The sequence below is a fragment of the Antechinus flavipes genome, chromosome 4, assembly GCF_016432865.1.
Source record: "Antechinus flavipes isolate AdamAnt ecotype Samford, QLD, Australia chromosome 4, AdamAnt_v2, whole genome shotgun sequence".
In the NCBI taxonomy this organism is placed as follows: domain Eukaryota; kingdom Metazoa; phylum Chordata; class Mammalia; order Dasyuromorphia; family Dasyuridae; genus Antechinus; species Antechinus flavipes.
Window position 1 is genome coordinate 193737963 of NC_067401.1, and position 16670 is coordinate 193754632.

Consider the following 16670-nt stretch of genomic DNA (forward strand, 5'->3'; position numbering starts at 1 on the left):
TATTTCCCTAAAACAAATTCAGGAATGGCAAAACCTACCAAAAGACAGGGTAAAATAATTTACAAGCCCATGACAGCTCTATCATACCAGGGTGAGAGTAGAATATAGTCCAGTGCAGCATGTGTCAGTGTAAACTAAGTCCTAGGAAACAGAAGCAGGCATTGGAACTCACTGAATTAATAGCAATAGTGGCTGTTTTGGGAGCTTTGAGTTTATAGATGGTAGGAGGATTGAACAGCTGGTCAGAAGGAGATTGTAGGGGTCTCTGATACTGGGGTGGAACTTTGTGGTTTTGCCCATATTTGGATATAGGTTGCAGTTTGGGGTGTTAGTTCCAGGATGAGGAGGAGCACTAGCACACCAGTGATTCTAGCCAGTACAAAATTCTAGACAGTAGAAAATGTCCCTCTTTACAGTTCCAGGGCAGAAAAGAGTGCTTGTGATTGATCTCACAGACCAATTTCTTAAGGGAAGAACTGAAAACTTACAGGCCCTTGGAAGTAACTCTGAAAACAGCTGCACAAAACCCATGAAGCTTGAAACAGTAAATTCTCTACCCAGAAAATAGATCCCAACTTTAACAAAGATTTAAAAGTCAAGAAATAGTCTGGAAAAATGAGCAAACAGCAGAAAAAATTCTGATTATAGAAAGTCAAGAAGATGAGAACATATACTCAGAAGACAATAAAATCAAAACTACTACATCCAAAGCCTCGAAGACAAATGAATTGGTCTTAAGTCATGAGAGAGTTCAAAAAGGATTTTAAAAATCAAATAAGAGAGTAGAGAAAAAATTGGGAAGAGAAGTAAGAGTAATACAAAAAAGTCATGAAGAAAAGAATCAACAACTTAAAGAGGCACAAAAAATACTGAAAAAAGTAACACTTTAAAAAACAGAATAAGTGAAATGGTAAAAGAGGTTTTAAAAAAGTGCAGTGAGGAGAATGCCTTGAAAAGGAGAATTGACTAAATGGAAAAAGATATACAAAAATTCATTGAAGAAAAAAACTCCTTAAAAAGCAAAATTGATCAAATGAAAAAAGAGGCATAAAATTTCATTGAAGAAAAGAACTCCTTGAAAAACAGAATTGGCCAAATGATAAAAGAGAGATAAAAATCCAGTGAGGAAAAGAATGCCTTAAAAAGCAGAATTGACCAAATGGAAAAAGAAGTACAAAAATTCACAAGAAAAAAACTCCTTAAAAATAGGATTGGTATTGTTCTGTGGTAAATCATGAACAGAGTGCTTTCATAAAAATCTGGAAAGTCTCTATGAACTCAAGCAAAGTAAAACATACTATGTATGCACAAAGTAATAGCATTGTTGTGGGATGATCAACTGTGAATGACTGCTATTCTCAGCAATACAGTGATCCAATAACTGGAAATTAGTATGGCAGAAATTAGGCAAGGACCCACACTTAACACCACATACCAAGATAAGATCAAAATGGGTCCATGACCTAGGCATAAAGAACGAGATTATAAATAAATTAGAGGAACATAGGATAGTTTATCTCTCAGACTTGTGGAGGAGAAAGAAATTTGTGACCAAAGATGAACTAGAGACCATTACTGATCACAAAATAGAAAATTTTGATTATATCAAATTAAAAAGCCTTTGTACAAACAGAACGAATGCAAACAAGATTAGTAGGGAAGTAACAAACTGGGAAAACATCTTTACAATTAAAGGTTCTGATAAAGGCCTCATTTCTAAAATATATAGAGAACTGATTCAAATTTATAAAAAATCAAGCCATTCTCCAATTGATAAAAATGGTCAAAGGATATGAACAGACAATTTTCAGATGAAGAAATTGAAACTATTACCACTCACATGAAAGAGTGTTCCAAATCACTATTGATCAGAGAAATGCAAATTAAGACAACTCTGAGATATCACTACACACCTGTCAGATTGGCTAAGATGACAGGAAAAAAAAATGATGAATGTTGGAGGGGATGCGGGAAAACAGGGACACTGATGCATTGTTGGTGGAGTTGTGAACGAATCCAACCATTCTGGAGAGCAATCTGGAATTATGCCCAAAAAGTTATCAAACTGTGCATACCCTTTGATCCAGCAGTGTTTCTATTGGGCTTATACCCCAAAGAGATACTAAAAAAGGGAAGGGGACCTGTATGTGCCAAAATGTTTGTAGCAGCCCTGTTTGTAGTGGCTAGAAACTGGAAAATGAATGGATGCCCATCAATTGGAAAATGGCTGGATAAATTGTGGTATATGAATGTTATGGAATATTATTGCTCTGTAAGGAATGACCAGCAGGATGAATACAGAGAGGCTTGGAGAGACCTACATGGACTGATGCTAAGTGAGATGAGCAGAACCAGGAGATCATTATACACTTCGACAACGATATTGTATGAGGATGTATTCTGATGGAAGTGGATTTCTCTGACAAAGAGACTTAACTGAGTTTCATTGGAGAAATGATGGACAGAAACAGCTACACCCAAAGAAGGAATACTGGGAAATGAATGTGAACTATTTGCATTTTTGATTTTCTTCCCGAGTTATTTTTACCTTCTGAATCCAATTCTCCCTGTGCAGCGGGAGAACTGTTCGGTTCTGCAAATATGTATTGTATCTAGGATATACTGCAACATATTTAACATATATAGGACTGCTTGCCATCTTGGGGGGGGGGGAGGAGGGAGGGGAAAAAACGAAACATAAGTGATTGCAAGGGATAATGTCGTGTAAAAATTATCCTGGCATGGATTCTGTCAATACAAAGTTATTATTAAATAAAATAAAATTAAAAAAAAAATACAGTGATCCAAGACCATTATGAAGGAGTTATGGTGAAAAATTCTATTTTTCCAGGATCTTACTGGATCCAGAGAAAGAACTGATTGTCTTTAAATATAGATTGAAGCATATTCTTTTTTTAAATTTCATTTTTTCTTGAGGGTTTTTTTTTTTTGGAGAGGGGGGAATTTTATGTTTTCTTTCACAATATGACTTTTACATATTTAACATGTATGGAAATACCCACCATCTAGGGGAGGGAGTGGGGGGAAGAAAGGGAAAATTTGGAACAGAAGTTTTTGCAAGGGTCATTGTTGAAAAATTACCCATACTATGTTTTGTCAATAAAGAAAGCTAATCAGAACACTACAGGGAAGGACAAAAATAATTTGGAATACAAGATTTTGCAAGGGTAAATGTTGAAAATTATTTATACATATGTTTTGAAAATAAAGAGCTTTAAAAAAAAGACAAAAAAAAATCTTAAATCAGAGATAGGATTTTGCCTTATGCACTGAAACATTATGAGCTAAAGGGTCCAGTTAGCAGATTCCCAGAAGAAATCATTGATTTTCATTTTCATTTTCATTAGGTTTACTAAGAATTTGTCCCCTGACAAAATCAACCTGAGTACTCTGAAAGGGGAGGGACAACTGACCAACTTGGAGCTGGATGAAGAGGTTCTGCAGAATGTACTAGAACTTCCCACATGGTTAGCTATTACCCGGGTCTTCTGCAACAAGGCCTCCATCAGGGTGAGCATGGGCACCAGACTGCTGGTTACTGTGTAATTCTACTTGGAAAGTAAGTATTACTTCCTTTCTTTTTTTTCTTTCAGATCCAGTGGACAAAGCTAAAGACGCACCCAATCTGTCTGGTAATAAAACAGTGACTCATATAATATTAATAATAGTTAATTTAGTGTTGACTTTTTAAGCATTTTCCTTACAATAACTCTGTGGCTAGAGATCAGTTTTATAGATGAAGAAATGGTCTCAAATAGGGAAAATACCTTACCAGTGGCCATAAACCTAGATCACATCAAATCTAGAATTTGAGCTCTTGTCTTCTATCTGCAAGTCCAAAGCTCTTTACACTGTACTGTATTGTGAGTTCACAGTCTTCCCACTGGAAACAGACTTATTTTATTTTATCTAATCAAATCAGGATTGTCAACTAACTTTCTGATTAAAGGTAGATAGGCAAGGTACATTTGATAATTTTGTGGTGTTATTTTTCTTTTGATCTAAGCAGTGTTTCTACAGGGTTTATATCCCAAAGAGATCTTAAAGGAGGAAAAGGGACTCACATGTGCAAAAATGTTTGTAGCAGCCCTTTTTGTAGTGGCAAGGAACTGGAAGCTGAGTGGATGCCCATCAACTGGAGAATGGCTGAATAAGCTATGGTATATGAATGTTACAGAATGTTATTGTTCTATAGGAAATGATCAGCAGGATGATTTCAGAGAGGCCTGGAGGGACTTACATGAACTGATGCTGAGGGAAATGAATAGAACCAAGAGAACATTGAACACAGCAACAAGATTATGTGATGATCATTGTGTGATGGACTTGGCTCTATTCAACAGTGAGGTGATTCAGGCCAATTCCAATAGACTTGTGATGGAGAGAACTATCTGCATTCATAAAGAGGACTATAGTGATTGAATATGGATCACAACATAGTATTTTTACTTTTTTCATTATTGTTTTGCTTGCTTTTTTTTCTTTCTCATTTTTTCCTTTTTGATTTTTTTTTTTTGTGTGCAGTATGAAAAATGTGGAAATATGTGGAGAAGAATTGTACATGTTTAACATATATTGGATTACTTGCTATCTAGAGGAGGGGTGGGGGAAAGAGAGAAAGAAAAATTTAGAATCCAAGGTTTTACAAGGGTGAATATTGAAAACTATCTTTGCATGTTTTTTGAAAATAAAAAGCTGTTATGTAATTTAAAAAAAAAAAGAAGGCATAAGAAAGAAAAATAAAGTTAAAAAAAAAAGTTGACTAGCTAAATACCTAGGATAAGCTAGAGGCTAACAAAATCTTTCTTTGGGTGAACAGGCTCTTCACAGTTTAAATTTCTTCCAGATTTAGTTGAAGTCTCTAAGTGCTAGGTAGCACAATGGAAAGAATATTGGTCTTGGAATCGGGAAGACTGATCTCCATGAGTTTAAAACCTGTCTCAGACACTTACTAATTATGTGACCTTTGGCAATCACTTCACCCTGTTTGCTTCAGTTTGCTCATCTATAAAATGAGCTACAAAAGGAAATGGCAAATCATTTTAGTATCTTTGCCAAGAAAACCCCAAAAGGGGTCATTGGATACAATTGTAACAATACAATAATAACAACTGCTCCTAGGCCCTGAGTGATCTGATTTTCCGTTGAGTACTACCATTAAGTCTGATCTTTCATTTGGATTTCTTATCACTCAGGTCTCCTTGCATTTATTTATTTTTTATTGGAAATAACTATATTTACTTTGGTACATATATGTAATAGAATATTACTACAGAGTAGAAAATGATTAATATAGTTTCAAAGAATCACATACTAATTTTAAAGAAACAATGCAGGTTTTTTGTTTGTTTCCAGATCATTTTTTTTATTATAATTTTTTTATTGACAGAACATATGCATGGGTAATTTTTTACAACACTATCCCTTGCACTCACTTCTGTTCTGACTTTTCCCTTCCCTCCCTCCACCCTCTCCCGTAGATGGCAGGCAGTCTTATACATGTTACAAATGTTATAGTATATCCTAGATACAATATATGTGTGTAGAACCAAACAGTTCTTTTATTGCACAAGAAGAATTGGATTAAGAAGGTAAACTCCTTGCATTTATTAAGTGCCTACTGCTGCAGGATACCATGAAAGACACTAGAGATATAAAGACAAAAGTGAAAAACAGTACTTTTCCTTAAGGCTTTTATTGTCTCTTTGGAGGATTCAGTGGTTAAGCAGATATATAAATGCAATATAATTTCTGCAGAAAAAGAACACAAAGTAGGGATCAGTAAATGCTCCTCTCATGGTAGGGAGAAGAGAAGGGGAAAATTTTGGAACACAAGTTTTTGCAATTGTGAATGTTGAAAACTATCTTTGCATGTATTTTGAAAATAAAAAGCTATTATCAAAAAAATTTTTAAACAGTTGAATCAGTTGAATCTTAAAAGAAACAGGGTTAAGAATTAGAGGTGAGGACAGAAAACAGTAAAGACATTTGAGATGACCTATGGAAAAGCTTGGAGGTAGGATATGAAATCGTATCTTCAGGAAATAATAAATAGATTGGTTTGGCTGACAGAGTATTTGAAGGGGAATATATTAAATAGTTCTGAAAATGGGGCTATAGTTACCTTTCAACTTCCAAACTTCCAAACTATTCTAAAAATAAACTTAGAACTGAATTTTTTTCTTTCTTTGACAAGGAAGTCAGTGAATTCCCATTCTTAGTTGCCTGACTTTTTATTCTCTATAAGTCCCACGATGAGCCAATAAGTATTAAATGATAGGTAGCATGTTTGCTGCGTAGAAACACAAGTAAAATTCATTTACACGTCTGAGGAAACCTCCAATTTGGTCTTTGTTTCTTCCTTTTGGGAATAGTAGGCTGCTGCCCGCTTCTTGTTTTTTGGGTTTTTCTAAAGACACTTTGAAGAGATTTTGCCTGATTAGTCCTAGAGGCCTTTATGATAAAATGGCTATAGTTAAAAAACAGAAATCAAGACTTCTAAATTCTTTAGTTTTGCTTTAGCCTTATAATGTATCATTTTCTCCAAGAATCTCAGTTCATTATCAAGTGAAAGAAACACTGGGTTTGAATTTAGGAGATGTTCTTTCAACCATTTAGTGTGTGGGATGTAGAAGACCCTTACCCCAAATGACTACTCAGAGATCACTCAAAATAGAAAGCAGAAAGGTCATTTATTAAACCTCCAGAGGATGAGCCATTTTATCACAAGATAAGGGAAAGAGAAAGCTTGTGGTAGGAGGGCTAAAAAAGTAGTAAAGATACACAGCTTTTATACAAGAGATTACATCACAAGTAAGAGAGCATTGAGAAGAGGAGGGGAAGGCATCTAATTGGTTGTTGCTATCCGGAGAGATTGGAATGGAAGGTTTCTGTTTCCCCCAAATCACCTGATTTCTAGGAAACAGGAAATCAGGACTTTGAGACTGCTGAGACATCAATTAAGAAACTGTGGTTACAGGATTGGAGACTGCCAGTCCCAAGACAGGTATCTATATCTTGGAGATTTTCTAAAAACAGGCATTCAGAGAATTGTCTACCAGAACAATTCCAAAAGAATAAGGGATTTCAAAGCTAAAGCATCAAATAACCATCCCACATATAAAGTTCCTATACATCCATAACAGCAATAATTACACAATTTTAACAATTTCCATCCCAAATCATAAACACAGTAATACAGTTGTAATTTTAACAATAATTTATCAACCACTTTCCCACTCCCCCATATCAGTCCAAATTACATCAGGAGTAAGGGCGATGGTCTCAATATAAGCTGCTTCAGGCTGAGAAATGGGCGAAGGCTCTCAATCCACGCCACATAGGTGTGGTGTCAATCTAAGCTTCAGATGGACTGATCCATGTCTCAGAAGAGATTCAATAATCTATAATTTGACCAAAATCTAGAACAACAACAAACCAAATCTAATAAGATTAGAACAGTCTGAGATAGAAAGACTTGATTCACCAGACTGCTGTCAAATGTGAAGAGCCAGCAGCTGAGTTTGCTTCACAAGGCAGACAAACAGCTGTCAGATATATTCCCAATAAATAAAACAGCGCTTAGATTTCACAGACTATTGTTAATTGTCCTCTTATCATTTAGAAACCTTTTAAAAACAAAACACAAATATCCATTAACAAACAGATGACCAGACTAAATACTTATGTGCCTACGCATTTAGGATATAATAATTACATAAAACCAGGTTGGAAACAACAAAGTATGACATAATTGAATTGGTTTAACAGTTTCTATTGATCATTGCTCTGATCATAGAAATCAGTCACAGGAAGAAAAAAATTCAAGAACGTACCATGACCTTATATCAGTAACAGAAATTTATCCCAGAAAATTCACACAATTCTTACATACCCAAGTAGATGTTGAATCTTGAATAAGTTGAATATTATACCAATCATTTTGTTTTTACAATACCCAATACACAGAAAAACCCCAAACTACATATTGTTCACAACAAAAATATTTTCAAAAGAATGAAGGCAAAAACTATTATTCTTGGAGTCCCTTTCAGATAATTGGCATCAATATAGTTAATTAAAACTTTCTATTTTCACATAAAAGAATCTGAAAAGTTCTTAAAAACATCAATTAAACTTTTTGAAATAACCCTTTCAAATTATATATCACATTTCTGATCATATTCTTTGATATTCATAATTATGTATCTCAAGAAACAAATATTCAGTCAATTAACATCTTGTAAGAGCAGCCTGTCCCTTTAAATCACAGTTTGCTTTCTTCAGCCAAAGGAACCAAGCAGCTGCTGCTTTCCACTACTGCGCCCCCTCCAAAAACAGATCCTGTCTCACAGTTGTCTCTCTGTGACTACCTTTTCCAACCACTTCCTTCTTTTTTCCACTGATTTCTTCTTGAAATCATTTGCTCCCACTAATCAATCCTTCTTAAATCATCTTAATTCTCCTGTCTCATCTCTCTGTCTCTCTTCTCCCAATGCCTACTTGCTCAAACCTTCTCCAACATACTTTAAACACTCCCAAATCAACAACCCTTCTGACTAGATGATCCATTTAAACTATTAATTGCTTTTGTAAATCAATCTTTCTTTCCCCTTTTCTTTAAATCACCTTTTTTTTAAACTTTAAACTTCAAGATTCACAATTAGCTTTGAACCAAATTTCATAAAACTTATCATATAGTTTACAAATTACCCAATACTTTTAAAAAGCAATATACCATTTAAGTAGGGAGATACAAACATGACCTCCCCTAAGGTAATCTACTGACATTTTGTTTAATAACCTATATTTTAATTTGAAGTCCAACCAAACAATAAAGCAAAAAAAAAAGTTTTTCTCTTCAATTGTAAAGGCCACAATATTCAAACACTTCTTAAGATTTTATACTCAGAATAAATCTAACATGTGCAAGGCAACAGTAAAATTATTTCCCCCAATTTCAAAATTATAGTCCCTCTTTAAAATATAGTAAGTTCCCAAAACTCTTAATCAAATGTTGCAGAGAAACATACCTGGTTTTCCCACAGGTCCAATAAGTCAGAGAGCCTTCTCCATGTTTGGCAATTTACCTCTTTTACTCTATTTTTATTCCTCCCTTCCAATATCTGCAATTTCTTATTTCTAATCTTAAGTTTCCAATCTTAACACACATACCAATTTAAAGTTATTTTAAAATTAACCAGTACTTTAGTTTGTGAAATTTCCTAAAATCTACCTACATATTCCATTCAAACTTCTTTAGTAAGCCAAGAAAGAGTTAAGCACCAATCCTTGCTTTACCTTGAGATTTTTTTTTTTTCTCTAGCAGGATTCCACAAGCCTGAGTTCTGATAACAAGGCTCCTTGTTTACAGGAGTGATAGCCACTGTTCTTCTATTTTCTCAAAACTTTCCAAACTGTCAATATATGTTTTTTATTTTTCCCCTTCTCTCCTCCTCTTCTTGCAAAATTAGTTCCCAAATTACCTTGCCATGATTTAAGACCAATACATTCTGAGCCATGCTGAAAGAATTACTACTCTGAATGAATTCCAGTTTCCACAATTCAGCCTGATATTTTTCTAAGCCTGCAACACAGAGGCTGAATTCTTATTTCTTATGAGCTTGCTAACTTTTAACATAGAACTAAAAATGCAAAGCAGACATACACACACACATACACACAGAACTCTATTTCCACCTTTTATATACAGATTTAAGTCTGACATACCCAAATAATCCTGGGAACATCCTCCCAGTTTTCTTCCCTTTTATATTTGGGAAATTCATCCCAGTCTTGAATTCCCTCGCTAACGTCCTGATACAAATTTTTGGACTGCTTCTATCCCATTTTACCACTTTGGATCTAGTCCAGGTGTTGGTGGAGGCCCTTCTCCTCACTTCCCACAGCCACCTGAGACCTTCCTCAGGAAAGTCCTTTCCTTGGGGTCTAAAGCAGTCCTAACACAAAAACAAATTTAGGAGGGCTAATCCCTTGTGATCTCCCTCAACCCAGCCAATAGACTTCCAGACTCCCAAAAGCAGTTACCTCAAGTTTACACATGTACATATCTTTCAGGCTGCAATACTGGTCATGAGGACTCTACTTCCTTCAGTCTTCAATTTTGCTTTCCACCGAGTACCCCTGCCTCAGGTCGTTGTCTTAAGAGGGGAGGGAGGCTGCTCACCCAGAACCAGAGACCATGGAGAAAACTACTCCATGGGCTCCAGTCCCTGTCTGGGGTGCAGAGCCATCTTCCCCAAAGGCCCCATCCTGGACGAACTCCCAACTTTGTGGGATGTAGAAGATCCTTACCAAAATGACTACTCAGAGATCACTCAAAATAGAAAGCAGAAAGGTTGTTTATTATACCTCTGGAGGATGAACCATTCTACCACGAGATAAGGGAAAGAGAAAGCTAATGGTAGGAGGACTAAAGAAGTAGTAAAGATATACAGCTTTTATATAAGAGATTACATCACAAGTAAGAGAGCTTGGGGGTGAGGAGGTATCTAATTGGTTGTTGCTATCTGGAGAGATTGGAATGGAAGGTTTCTGTTTCCCCAAAATCACATCAAGCCTTCAGGCTTCAGATATGGGCCTGTACATATTATACAGGTCATAGGGGAAACAGAAATAATGAAAATAAAATACAGAAAAAGAATTTACACATTCCTGTAAGTTCTTCACCTTATCTCTCTGTTCCACACATAAGTCTGTGACCTTGAAAAAGACATTTAACATCTCTCAGCTATAGTTTCCTTGTTGATAAAAATGAGCTTAATATGTCTGAGTGAGAAAAAGAAACATAGAATTGGATAATGTTGGAATAATTGAGAAACAGTGTGATATCATAGAATGGATACGCTGGATTTGGAGTCACATACCTGGGTTTAAGGCCCAGCCATGTTACTTTATTTCCTTGTGATCTTATTGGGCAAGATGTTTGTCCTCCTGAGTTTCTTGATCTGTAAGATGTAGTTTTTAAAAAAAGAGTAGTTGTATTAGAATTAGATGATCTCTAAAATCCTTTCCAGCTCTGAGTCTGGAGACCCTGAGATCTTTTTTAATGCAAGCATGTGCTTTGCTCAGCATTCACTCTCAATGGTTTTCTTTGTAGTGTCTGGATAAAGTAGAAGTAGAGATGAAAACATGTGAAGAGCCGAGGCCGCCTAATGGACAGTCTCCCATTGCTCTGGCTTCAGGACAGAGGTCAGTTTATATCTTTAAGATGCTCATTTCTGTAATTAGGAAAGATAGGCTAGATAAGCCAGGGTACCCAGTGTCAACTTTAATAAACATTAAGTAGCTATTATGTTCAACTTTAATAACCTTTAAGTTTTTATTATGTTCAGAACACTATGCTTGACCCTGCTGGGAAACATGCAGAAGATCTGGAATACCTTCATGGAGTTGGTAAAATATTTTGATAACATGGCACGTGAATAATTATAGTGAGAAATGTTATAAACCAGAATTTTATAGTAACTGCTAATACTGGATATTGACAGTAATACTTTATAAATCCATCCATGAAATCTAAATCAAGTACTTGTAATTATCCAGGCAAGGAGAGGGGAGGATTTTTTTTTTTTTTTTTTTGACTAGAGAATAAAGGAAAGCTTCATGGAAGAGATGACATATGAAATGAGCCTTAAAAAAATGTAGATTTTCAGCAATTGAAGACTTCAGGAGATAACATTCTTTGCAAAAAGAGATGGAAATAGTAAAGTACAGAATCAGAAGTAGCCCAATTTGCTTAGATCACTGAAGGAGACAAGAATAATACCAGATAATTCTGGAAAGGTAAAATTAAAGTGAAGAAATGCTGGAAATTTTCCCAATTAAATAAAATAAGAATACTGCCATTTCTGACTATTATTTGCAAATTCTGTAAAACAAGGGGAAAAAATTAAAGACAAAAGCATTGGCTTCTCTCAGTAGGAGGTAAGTGTCAGGTATGGTTTCAGTTTTGGTTGATTGACTTAAGTATTTTTGTTTTTATAAGGAAGAACTGTGTGTGTGTGTACTTGGGAGGATTAAGATCAGCAGGATTAAATATTAATAAGTGTGATTGATAATAGAAGAATAAAAAATATCTTAATGCTTTGGAGAGAAGTGGGAGGGTTATCCCTTATATTTCAAAGTATCAAACCAATTTGAGTTGTTTTGACCAAGCACTTCTTTCTATCTCCTAGTGTGGGACACTGGGTGAAGAAATAGGGAGATCACAGAAGGGAATGGGAGGAGAAAAGGTTTTAAGAAAAAAGTTTAGGGGAATTTATTTTGGACAGGTTTTAGAGCATGTTATGTGTAAGCTTAGCAGAGCTACATATTCAGTAAAAGGCAAAGTAAAATAGAGATGAGTATAAGTTAGACTTCAAGAAATGGGCTATATCATCTGTTACTATATTTCTTTCTGGTGTCCTTATGCTTAAAGAAAATGTATCATTTTGGTTGTTTTTTTTTTTTTTAATATCCTATAGAAACCTATGCTCCCTTCTTTTCATTGTTTTTTCCCTGTGATGCTCACTGTCCAACAATATCTAGTTTATTATTGAAGGAACAGTGTTTTAAAGACTGGAAGTAGCCTCTTTTAATTCATTCATCTTTCAGGTTGGAGGAGAATGTCTTCTGGTTATCTTGATCTTTTGACTATTCTATTTCATTGTTTACAGTGAATATGGCTTTGCTGAGAAGGTGGTGGAGGGAATGTTCATTATTGTTAATTCTATCACCATCAAGATTCACTCCAAGGCTTTTCATGCCTCTTTCGAGTTGTGGCAGCTCCAAGGCTATAGTGTTAACCCCAATTGGCAGCAGAGCGACCTCCGCCTCACCCGTATCACTGACCCCCACCGAGGAGAGGTGACAGTCTTAAAGGGGAGGTGGGGGGTGGGGGAGAGTGGAATTGAAATAAGAATAATCCTTATTTATTTTTAAGGGTAATAATCCTTTCAATTTTTAAAATTCCCTTAAGTGTTCTTCATATGTATAAACTCCTGAAAGAAATTTTCTTTAAAATTAAATTTAAAAAATTTTTTAACATAATAACTATCACCAAAACTTTTTTTCTTTCTTTCATGGACTATAGTGGCCAAAGAATTCAGCATTTTAGGGGCATACTTATTGATGAAAAGTCTTTTCATACTTGCTAGGCATTATCTATGGATAATGACTTGAATTCAAAAAGTCTTTCAGAGCCTAAGGTCACTTCCCTTCATCATAAAACATCAAAATAGGACTTTTATAAAGAAAAACTCATTAAAATCTAAAATGGTCTTATGTAAAAGTATACATTTTAAATTATTTTTGTAAATTATATTTAAAAAAATTTAGAATGTATCAACTTTAACAGTTATGCCAATAAAGGTTGAAGATACTATACCTTTTTTAGCAATTGTGAATGCCCCAACTAGTTGCCTTTTGGAGCTCTCTACTCAGCTAAAGGTGGTCTTTAGTCCTTGTATGCTTTATGGCCTTAGTCTTACTGCCCCCTTTTGGTCAGTTCAAGTATCATTAGCATTCTGAGAAAATGTTTTCTCTCCTGTCAGGTTCTAACATTTAAGGAGCTAACATGGCAGACTCTTCGGATTGAGGCAGATGCCACTGACAATGGTGATCAGGATCCAATCACTACTCCACTGAGGCTCATTACCAACCAGGGCAGGATCCAAATAGCTCTTAAAAGAAGAGTGAGTGTTCTCCATTTAATAGTTTGTTTTTCCTATTCTCCTGGATGGCCATGAGAGTGGATACTTTTGACATCTGGGATGACACCATGAGCGGGAGAGCCAATTGTGCTGCTTTTTTGGACTTTAGCAGAAGGAAAAGGGAACTTGATTTTTAAAGAATATTTTCATAACTATTTCAATATAACTGGTATCCTTTGTAATCCTCTCTTTTATGCATTTAAAAACATTGTTCTGAGAAAGGGTTCATAGGTTTCACCAGGTTGTTAGAGATCCATGTCATACAAAAAAATTCAGAACTTTTCTTATAGAACTCACTCATTGAGAAATTCAGCTTTATTACCTCTTAGTAAGCACATAAAACATTAAGAGAATTCAAGAATTATAGAATTTGAAAGTTAGATAGGACCTCTGCAGCCATCTAGTTCCATATACAAAAGCAGTTCCCACTATAATATAGCTGACAAGTATTCAATCCAGCCTTAGCTTAAAACTCTCCAAGGAAAAGGAATCCACCACCTTTCATAAAAGTTTTTCCCACTAAACTTTATCTCACTTTTAGCTCTAATTGTTAGGAAATTCATCAGTCCTCTTTGCAACTTCTAAACATTGCTCCTTCTTTAGCCCTCATGCTATGCAGAACTAGTCTAATACCTTTTAAACATCTGAAGGCAGTTATTGTTGATTTCTGAGTCTTCTTCTATCTAGGTCAAATACCTATTTCCTTCAACTGAGCCTCATAAAATATGATCCCAAGGCCCTTCACCATTTTTTGGACACTCCAGTTTTAATAAATTATATAGTGTCCAGAACTGAGCACAGTAGCCTAGATGAAGTTCTAACCAGGATGGAATACAGTAGGACTACCTCCCTATTGCTGGAAGTTATGTTCTCTTATTATAACTCAAGATCAAATTTGGCTGCTTCAGCACACCACTAACTCATATTGAATTTGAATCTATAATACCACCTCTCTTCATTTTTTAAAAATAGCTGCTATCTATCTATACTTTCCTCATTTTTTTTTTTTTTTTTTTTACTTTTGGAGTTTATTTTTTTATACCCAAGTGCAAGACTTTATATTTATTCCTACTGAATTTCATCTTCTTGATTGGCTCTAGCCTGTTGAGATTCTTTTCCATCCTGACTCTTATCAACCATTATGTTAACTGTCCTTCCTAGCTTTGTGCATTCAACACTTTTGGTGAAAATATATTATCTATGCTTTATCCAAATTATTGGTAAAAAGTTAAATAGCAAAAGACAAAACACAGATCCCTGGAGTATTTATTTCACTAGACAACTCCTGTCACTTTGAGATTCAACCATTAATTACTACTCTGAGTCTCATCATCCAATTACTTCTGATTTTATCTGAAGGTGTTATTATCAGCTTCACATCTATCCATGTTCTACCAAAGAAAATAGTTTGAAATACTTCATCAAAAATTTTGCAGCTAGGTAAACTATATCTGCATCATTCCTTTCATTGACTAGTTTAGTAATTCTGTCAAAAAAGACAAGTTACTCCAACTCAACCTATTCTTGATGAAACCAGATTGGCCCTTTGTTATCACTTGCTTCTTTAGCAGTATTTGCCAACCACTTCTTCAGTGATCTATTTTTGGGTTTTCCCAAGAATTGAAGTAAAGGTTACTGACCTATAATTTATAGATGATTTTCTTTTCCTTTTTTGAAAATACATTTCTTTTTCTCTAGTCTTATGGTACAATAACCATTTTCCACAATCTTTCAAATAACTCAGCAATCACACAAACCAATTCTTTTAGAACTTAAGAATAAGATCATTTAGCTTACTATTGCTTTACTTATTGGGGGTATCAACTTCTTGTTAATAATTTTTGTTCTGTTATTTCCAGCATGACAGTTATTCTTCTTGATGAGAAAATAGAAACAAAATGAAAGTTGCGAGTTATATCTTTTTTCTATTGCCTTTTTCACTCTGAAGCAATGATCCTAAACTTTTATCTTTTTTTTACCCTTAATATTAAGATTAAAAAGATCAGATCTTTTTTTATTGTCTTTAGCTTCTGTGGCCAATGTCATTTTGAGTGTTAGTACAGTTGACAGTATTTTGACAAGACTATTCCACATTCTTATATTCATATTTTCTATTACCTGACCTTGTTTTCATCATTCTATATATTTATTTTTTATTTGAGTTGATATTCTTAGACAAATCCATTTTCCTTCATCCTTAAAAGTGTTTCTCTTTGTGACTTCAGAATCAAAGTGTTTTAGAGAAATATAATTCACGAGAATCTCTCTTTCCTGTAAATCCTTCAAATTCGAGGGTAAAGAGAAGCCAGATCTGTCAAAGCAACTAACAAATGTTTTTCTGCCCTATTTGTTCTCTATATTTTCTTTAAGAGACTCGGTAGATCAGGAAGAAGTAAACACCTCAAACAATCTCTTTTATCCTTCCTGCGAGATCAGATCAACAACTGCAACCCTCTGGCCAAATATATCCTTCTTGTGACCATTGATATTCAAAGAAACTCAGTTTTACCTCAGGGGAGAAAACAAATTTGCTTTGGGCCTTGTCTGGAGGGAAGTGGCTAATGAGTTTTTCTTTTTCAGAAGTCTCCTATATCATTTATAGGGATATGATTTAATCAATTTAAATTTCATAGCTTGACTAGGTGAAGCTATTTTGGGGAATTGAAATTATTCAAGATAATGAATTCCACTTTATCTCTGGCCCTATTAGACCAAAGACTGCAATGTGATAGCCTCCAAGTTGATGTTCCTGCTGGATGACCTGCTATGGGTTTTGACTGACTCACAGCTCAAAGCTATGATGAAGTATGCAGAGTCGTTGAGTGAGGCTGTAGAGAAGTCAGCCCTACAGAGAAAGAGCTTGGCACCTGAGCCCATTCAAGTGAGTTGGCACAACAGTACAGGGAGTAAGGAGAAGGTAATAGGAGAAGATTCTGT

General features: G+C 35.1%; 1 protein-coding gene across 2 annotated transcripts in view; it reads left to right on the plus strand.

The window, feature by feature from the left end:
* BLTP3A (bridge-like lipid transfer protein family member 3A) overlaps positions 1-16670 on the plus strand; it is a 72871-nt gene that overhangs the window by 22201 nt on the left and 34000 nt on the right. For both annotated transcript variants that reach the window (XM_051996430.1, XM_051996431.1), the window contains exons 2-7: positions 3369-3531; positions 3615-3653; positions 11141-11232; positions 12699-12888; positions 13575-13715; positions 16444-16614. In XM_051996430.1, coding sequence (XP_051852390.1) covers positions 3369-3531; positions 3615-3653; positions 11141-11232; positions 12699-12888; positions 13575-13715; positions 16444-16614 — 796 coding nt within the window. The remainder of the gene's footprint in view (positions 1-3368; positions 3532-3614; positions 3654-11140; positions 11233-12698; positions 12889-13574; positions 13716-16443; positions 16615-16670) is intronic.